The 8,066-nt window shown below is 38.4% G+C and overlaps 1 protein-coding gene across 1 annotated transcript in view; it reads right to left on the bottom strand.

Moving 5' to 3' along the window:
• Positions 1-2,910: 2,910 nt before the first annotated feature.
• LOC144964616 (DNA mismatch repair protein Msh3-like) overlaps positions 2,911-8,066 on the bottom strand; it is a 49,455-nt gene continuing 44,299 nt past the window's right edge. The window contains exon 21 of the mRNA XM_078899093.1: positions 2,911-3,254. Within this exon, the coding sequence (XP_078755219.1) occupies positions 3,164-3,254 (91 nt within the window). The 3' untranslated portion in view covers positions 2,911-3,163. The remainder of the gene's footprint in view (positions 3,255-8,066) is intronic.

Below are 8,066 nucleotides of genomic sequence, written 5' to 3'. Positions count from 1 at the left end.
CATTTTCGTGTTTCCATTTCATTAATAATTGGCAATGTCATCTCCCATCTCTCTTGCACTTACAGAAAGGGTGTACTTGGATAACTGCTGCTTGGGTCTACGTTTGTTATCTGTTCTCTCGTGGTGGGCAGAGATGTCCCTTGCTCTGTCTTCTTCTATCACCCAGATCTGTTTTCTGTGTTGCTGTCTTTTTTTTTTTTTTTGGGGGGGGGGGGGGGGGGGGGGGGGGGGGTTGAGATTGCTGTCTTTATCCTTGTTCTAACAGGGATCCTTATCTTGGAAGGAGACAGTCAAATGTATGGTACCCCCCCTTTTTTTTTTGAGATATATATTTTTTCATTGTAAATCATCTGTTACATACCATTATAGTTTATACAGTCGAGGGCGGATATATTGACAGCGTCGGGTTCGTCGTAAAATGTCAGTATAAGCGTGTTGTCAATCAGTCATTCCAAAAAAAAAAAAATTGAAAGAGAAACAGAGAAAATGTGAGGTAATAACTAGGGAAGTCAATCTCGATGACTTGGAGGTGGTCTTTACTTTAAAAGGGCCGATTTTGAAATTTATGATGGTTCTTTTTATTTGACTTTTACTTTTAAAAATATGTAATTGTAATTGTGGTCTGTCTGAAGGCCAAGAATTATTTCATGGACCCTTCCTTCAGCACTGGAATGGTGTCAAATAAGGAAGTGCCCTCCTGAAATTGCTGTGCAAAACAGGGGAGGGTCTTCTTGATAGCTACTATAGTGGCATGGCTGGAAACTGGTCCTGGTGGTGCACTATCCTCACCTGACTCCAAATCTGTGACAATGGCGTCTTCTAAAACTGAACCATCGAGACTGAGTACCCGTAATAGTGGTATTGACCTTGCCTTTGGCCTTCCTCGGGTTAAAACTTGAGCTTTTATATAGAACAATATCCACTAAACATGCTCAAAACGCTTTACAATGGGTCCATGACCAACAGCAACACGTAACTAGCATGAAGAATGAGATTTGACACCTGTTAAGTGATAATACATTGACATTTTTTTACTGGGTGGGGTTCCTGACCTCCCATCGTGGGCAAGGGGGTACATACTTTGTCTTCTATCCCCTTATATCTGTTTTCCAACATGCTTTCTGTCTTTGTCTTGGAATGAGATTACTTGGTTTTGTCCTGGCCCTGACTGGAGTCCTAGCTGGGAGGGAAACAGTCAAATGCATAGTTATTGTTTTGGAAGATATTTTTTTCCTTGTAAATCATCTCTCTGTTATGCACTGTATTATGTTTTGTTTATGTATTATTTTAAACATTTGAGAGTATTCCTCTTAGTGGGGACCTGTGCTTGTATCTGGATGAGACTTTTAGGTGATCTCAAACTAAGTACACTGGTAGTGTGCTCTTGGAATCTACATCTGTTCCCTATTTGAACCAATTCCCCTTTGTCTGCCTTATTCTTGGATGCTTTGATTGTAATTCTTTAACTTTTTACTATCCTATTTTCTTCCTTTTTACTGGCGCTGATATGACCTTAATGTGTTGCAAGCGTTAAAAACAAACAAACAAAAACAATATTTGTTATTTTGAATGTGTAATGTAAGCATTTGCGTGTATTCCTCTTTGTTGGATTTTGTGCTTGTGTCCGGATGAGACTTAAAGGATCTCAAGCTAAGTACATTGATGGTATGCTCTTGGAATCTACATCTGATCCCTATTTGTTCCCAGTTCCCCTATGTCTTACTTTTTCTTGGGTGCTTTAATTGTAATTCTAGAACTTTTTACTATCCCATTTTCTTCCTTTTTACTGGCGCTGATATAACCTAAATGTATTGCAAGCGCTGTAAACTGGGTGGGGTTCCTACCTCCCATAGCGGGCAGGGAGGTACTTGCTGTGTCTTCTATCCCCTCTTATCTGTTTTCTAATTGCTTTCTGTCTTTGTCTTGGAATGAGATTGCTTGGTTTTGTCCTGACCTTGGTCGGAGTCCTTGGTTGAGAGGGAAACAGTCGAATGTATAGTTATAGTTTTGGGAGATGATATTTTTTTCCTTGTAAATCATCTCTCTGTTATGAATTGTATTATGTTTAGTTTACATATTATATTATATGATTTATAAACATTTGAGTGTGTTCCTCTTAGTTGGGACCTGTGCTTGTGTCTGGATGAGACTTTTAGGTGATCTCAAACTAAGTACTTTGATGGTGTGCTCTTGGAATCTACATCTGTTCCCTATTTGAACCAATTCCCCTTTGTCTTACCTTTTCTTTTGTGCTTTAATTGTAATTCTAGAACTTTTTACTATCCCATTTTCTTCCTTTTTACTGGCGCTTATATGACCTTAATGTGTTGCAAGCGCCGTAAAACCCTTAAAAACAAACAAAACAGCAAGCGCTGTAAAACCCTTAAAAACAAACAAAACAATAATCAAGGTCAGCAACAGGTTGAATGGCATTGTCATTGACAATGATCACAAAATCTTGTCCTGGTGGTGTGTTCTTGGGAAAGGCACTTTTTCCACATTACCGCATTTAACTCGGGTAGGAATGGGTGCACAGTTGGAGGCAGTGGCGGATACTGAAAGAATTCTAGACAAAAAGGATGTGTGAAATCTGGCTTACTGGGGGAATACCTGAAGCATTGTGAAATTGAAATACACTAAGTATGATTAAAGACAAGGTGTGTGGAGAAACCACGAAAACATTTTGGATTTCAATTTGAAAGAAGACATTATGGTGGAAGTTAAAAAATTTCTTGTCAGAAATGGGAGGTAACTATAATTACTTGTCATGTAATCATTATCACCATTTCCATCATCTGGTTCTGATTTTACACAAACAGCTGGCACGGTCGGCAGGTTAGTGTATCTACTTCCAAAAATAAACTACATATGAGTATAATAATGACCAACAAAATAAAAAGGAACAAATAATTTCTACAAGAAACTGAGAATTTTATTTCATGCATATCTCAGGAACTTTAAAATTCAGCCCCCACACCACTAATAAAATGGTGGAAGTATAAGTATAAGACAGGCAACATTATTTTACACATCTGAAGAGACAAACCACCCCACTAACATGACCCAATAGGGGGCAGAAGTGGACAAATATTTGAAAACAACCACAAGATATGAATGGTTAAAATCTAAGCCGCTAAATAATTTTGTAGTACAACATTTTGTTTCAACTCCCGCTTTTCTTCAGGTCTTCAATCATTGACAGAATGTCTTTTTCATCCATCCTCCAAAATTTATTGAAGTCGTCTCTGATTGCCCTATGTAATAGAAAAGATAGAAAATACATTTGATAAATCGGATTGTATGAAATCAAACACTTGAAAAATGTTCCTGTATGGAAAAGAATTTAAATTTTAACTGATTCGTTTTCTACTTACTTCCAAAAAAAAAAAGGATCACAGAATATTTCAAAAATTTCATACAATCTTTAAGAAACAAGTTGTATTTGAGAGGGGAAAAAGGTAGAATTTTAATATTATAGTCTGGTAAGGGTCTAGAGATGAATGTTCAAAAGACGAAGGTAATGGTCATGTCAAAGAAGCCTGAAAAAAGCGCAAAAGTCCAAATTAATAATCAAAACATCGAACAAGTAGATTCTTTTAAATATCTTGGACAGACAATGACCAACAACGGAAAGAATGAGCTGGAAGTCAAAAACAGGATTGCTATAGCTAAGTCAAGGTTCAGTCAACTGAATAACATTTTAACTTCGCAACAAACGCAGATGAAAACGAGAATAAGAATACTCAAATGTTATGTCCACTCAACACTTCTCTACGGCTCAGAAACATGGACCTTGAACAAACAAATAGAGAAAAGAATTGAGGCCTGTTGAAATGTGGACTTTCCGTCGCATTGGAAAAATCAGTTGGAAAGAAAAGAAAACAATCAAGAAGTCTGTGACATCCTTGATATCAGACCGACCCTAATGAAAGTAATAAAAACAAGAAAACTTAAGTATTTTGGACACCTAAGACGCCATCAAACTGTCAACAAGGACATTCTTGAGGGTAGAGTTGAGGGGAAAAGAGGAAGAGGCAGGCCAGCAAGAACTTGGATAGATGATGTGAGGACATGGGCAGGATTGTCGGCAGCCGAATGCAGTCAGCAAGCTGTCAACAGGGAAGATTGGCATGTCATTTCAAGTCGACCTCAACCCATGAGATGACACTGGAAGAAGAAGAAGAAGTAATTAAGAGTACAATTTGCCAATTCAAAGAGAGGAAATCAATGCAATAAAAGATGTAAATCCCTGAGAAGGATAACCTAGCTTAGGGACTGAAAATATGGATTATCAAGCTGGAAAATAACACTAAGTGATGCAATTGTTATTATAACATCACTGGAGCACTTTAAATAATGACGAAAATTCTTAAAAACTTAAACTACAGTCCACCCCAGATAATTGCAACACCTTGGGATCAGTGAAAATGTTGCGATTAACTGAAGTCCTGTCAATTATTGCCAAATTTTCTCAGTCTTCATGGGTTTTTTTCCCAGGTTAAGGTATCTTTGGTCGATATCAGATAAATTGATGGGACACTGTTTTTCACCACTGCTTGTTGAAAGTTTTTCTAGCAATTTTGAGCGACTTAAGCCCCTTGATTCCTTGTGGAACATAGGGCCGCAATTATGATTTGACCACTAATGTAATCAGTTTCATACCATATATTGGTAAACTCAAACCAGTTGTAAACATTGTTCTTAGTCAACTACAGACTGAGCAATTTGATTGAAACAAAAACCATATGGCAGGCCTTATAGATTTTGACAAGCAAAAGCAGCTTTGATGCAAGCCAACATCTTATTCAGCTTTCACTATTTTGTTCTCAACATTTGTAAGAGTCAAAGAGATTAGTCATGATGAGAGATGATAAGCTCTCACAATGCACTTGTCAAGCCCAAAACAAAGGATATCGCTGTCTCTCCTTACGGCTATGCCCAGCTCCCTCGCCTCCTACCTCATGGTCACAGATGATCTCACAAATCCATACCGCAAAGCCCCACCCTCTTCTGTCTCAAATAAAGTGGTGGCATTGTTTATCGCCTACCTGTCGCCCAGCCGCCTCTACTCCATTCTAATGGTCACAGATGACTGTACAAATCCATACTGCAAAGCCCCATCCTCTTTTGTCTCTAATAGAGTTAAATAGTGTTAAATCCTCCACTCTACCTTCTCTCAATTCTTAAACCTGTCATGATTTCACCCATGATGACATTTAATCATGAGATTATGTTTGATTGATCTCTTGAATGTGCCACTTTTTGAGCTCGAAAATTTGTTGAGATTAACCAAAGTTTGTTGCAATTAATTGGGGACTTTTACTTACTTAATCCTCTTCGGGCCTTGAGGCACATAGGGCATCCACCAGACATCTCCATTTTTTGCGATCGGCTGCTTTTGCTGTGGCTGTATTCCAGGACAGGCCTGCTTCCTTTAATTCTTTCTCCATGGTCCTTCGCCAGGTTTCTTTGGGTCTTCCCCGCTTTCTCTTCCCATCTGCTGTCCAGTACAAGGCTGTCTTGGGAAGTGACCCTTTTTCCATTCTAGCCACATGACCCAGCCAACGCCATCTTCTACTTTTTATTTGGCTATCAATGCTAGTGCAGTCAGCTTTCTTTAATAGATCCACTGTTCTTATTTTTGTAGGCCAAAATAAATTAAAAATTCTTTTTAAACACTTGTTCTGAAAGGCTTCTAGTTTCTGTATTAAGGAGGATGTCATTTTCCAGCTTTCACTTCCATAAAGCAGTACACTTAAAACATTGCTCTTGTATATTTTCAGCTTTGTCTTTCTCATTATTTGTTTTGATTTCCAAAAGTTTTTCAGCATGCCAAAAGCCTGGTTTGCTTTTTGAATTCTGTGCTTGATATCGTGTTCTGCATTTCCATCGTCTGTTATTTTGGATCCGAGGTAGGAGAACTCTGTTACCTCTTCAATTATATGTTCATCTATCCTAATTTCACTGTCATGTTTTGGATTCACCCTAATGTACACAGTCTTATCGAAATTTATTTTCAGTCCAATTTTCGAGGCGTTCTTGTGTAGTACGTTTAGTTTCTCTGAGGCGTCTCTGTGTGTACTGGAAACTAATGCGATATCATCTGCGTAGTCTATATCTTCCAGAAAGGATGTCAGTGTCCAGCGAATGCCTCTCTTCTTACCATCAGTTGTATTATTCATGAGCCAGTCTAGAGCCAGGATAAACAGAAGTGGGGAGAGTATGCAGCCTTGTTTTACACCAGTTGTTACATTAAAGCTGTCTGTTAAATTGTTACCACAGATCAGTTGGCATTGGTAGTTGCTGTACATTGCTTTGATTAAGTTGACTATCTTCAACAGTATACCATAATGGCGGAGTATTTTCCACAGGGACTCTCTGTGTAAGCTGTCAAAGGCTTTTTCAAAATCGACAAAATTTGTGTAGAGGGGGCTGTTCCATTCAATGCTTTGCTCCAGGATTTGTCTCAGGGTAAATATGTGGTCACTACATGACTTCCCTTTTCTGAACCCTGCCTGCTCTTTTCTAAGAATGTTTTCAATGTGAGGTGAGATTCTTTTCAGAAGGATTCTATTAAAAATTTTGCTCGTTACGGACAGGAGTGTGATTCCACGCCAGTTAGCACAATTTCCCAGGTCTCCTTTCTTGGCTATTTTATGGATGATGCCTTTCTGCCAATCCTCTGGTATTTCTTCCTTTTCCCAAATGTTGGTGAACAATTTACTGAGAATTTTGGACATTTCTTGCGAGTTCGCTTTAAGCATTTCCGCACTGATTTTGTCAATACCTGGGGCCTTGCCATTTTTTTGTTGTTGTATTGCCTCGTGCACCTCGTGCTCAGTGATTGGACCAAGATTAACCTCTACGTCCATTTCTGCTTCTCGGATATCTGTGTAAGAAGATGGGTCTGGTCTGTTCAGAAGGTTTGCGAAATATTCTCTCCATCTTTCAATTTTCTCCTTTTCATCTGTGATGACACTACCATCTTGGGATTTTAATGGTTTCTCTTGACCATAACTTCTGTTTCCTGAGAGTTTTTTTGTGATTTTGTATAGCGTTTGTGTGTCTTGTCTTACAGCTGCATTTTCTGCTTCAGTTGCTAAATTTTCTGCAAAATCTCTTTTGTCTTTCCTTGTGGATTTTTTCACTTCTTTATCCTTCAATGAGTATTCACTGGATAGCCTTTCTTTCAATCGGGGGATTTAGCGTTCAGGAGATTTAGTTTGATTGATTTTCTTTGGTTAATGAGCTCCCATGACCTTGCTGATATCCAATTCTCTGTATTGGGTTTATTGTGTCCTAAGTGTTCAGTGGCACTTTCCTGCATGACGTGGTTGAAATCTTGGATTGTCATGTTTGTAATATCTTGTATTGCACTGAATTTCTTTCTTACTGAGATATTGAAATTGTTTTGGATATCTGGGATTTTCAATTTATCTGTGTTGAAACGTTTCTCCTTCTGTTTTGTTATTTTTGTTTTCATCAATTAGTAGAGATTTTGGCTGTGACAAGATGAGGGTCACTTCCAATGTCTGCCAATCGTCTGACTCTGACATTGTTTAAACTGTTCTTCCATTTTCTGTTGATAATTATATGGTCTATCTGACTTTCTGTTTTCCCATCTGGTGATTTCCATGTCAATTTGTGTATGTTTTTGTGTGGGAAGAAAGTTCCACCAATAATGAGGTTATGTTCTTCACAAAATTCTGCCAGTCTGCTTCCATTGTTGTTCATTACCCCTATGCCCTCCTTTCCAACGGACTGATTTGTTTGTGTATTGCCAACTCTAGCATTAAGGTCTTCGATGATCATGAGCATATCATGTCTTGGAATGTTTCCAACGGCCATTCTTAGAATATCGTAAAATTCTTCTTTATTTTCTTCATCTGAATCCTCTGTAGGTGCGTAGCATGTGAGGATTGATAGTTTGGTGTATTTGGAGTTGTGTCTTGTGTATAAAAGTCTTTCACTCAACGGTTTCCATTCCAATAGTGACTTGTTGTTTTGCCTGGCTATCAAGAGGGCAACACCTTCTCTGTGTTGGTCATCTTTTCGTCCTGACCAAA

Source organism: Berghia stephanieae, chromosome 2, assembly GCF_034508935.2.
Source record: "Berghia stephanieae isolate SIO BIC M18660-M18661 chromosome 2, UCSD_Bste_1.3, whole genome shotgun sequence".
NCBI classification, from domain to species: domain Eukaryota; kingdom Metazoa; phylum Mollusca; class Gastropoda; order Nudibranchia; family Aeolidiidae; genus Berghia; species Berghia stephanieae.
Note: the sequence above shows the minus strand (reverse complement) of the source record. Positions and strands in the feature narration are given on the sequence as shown.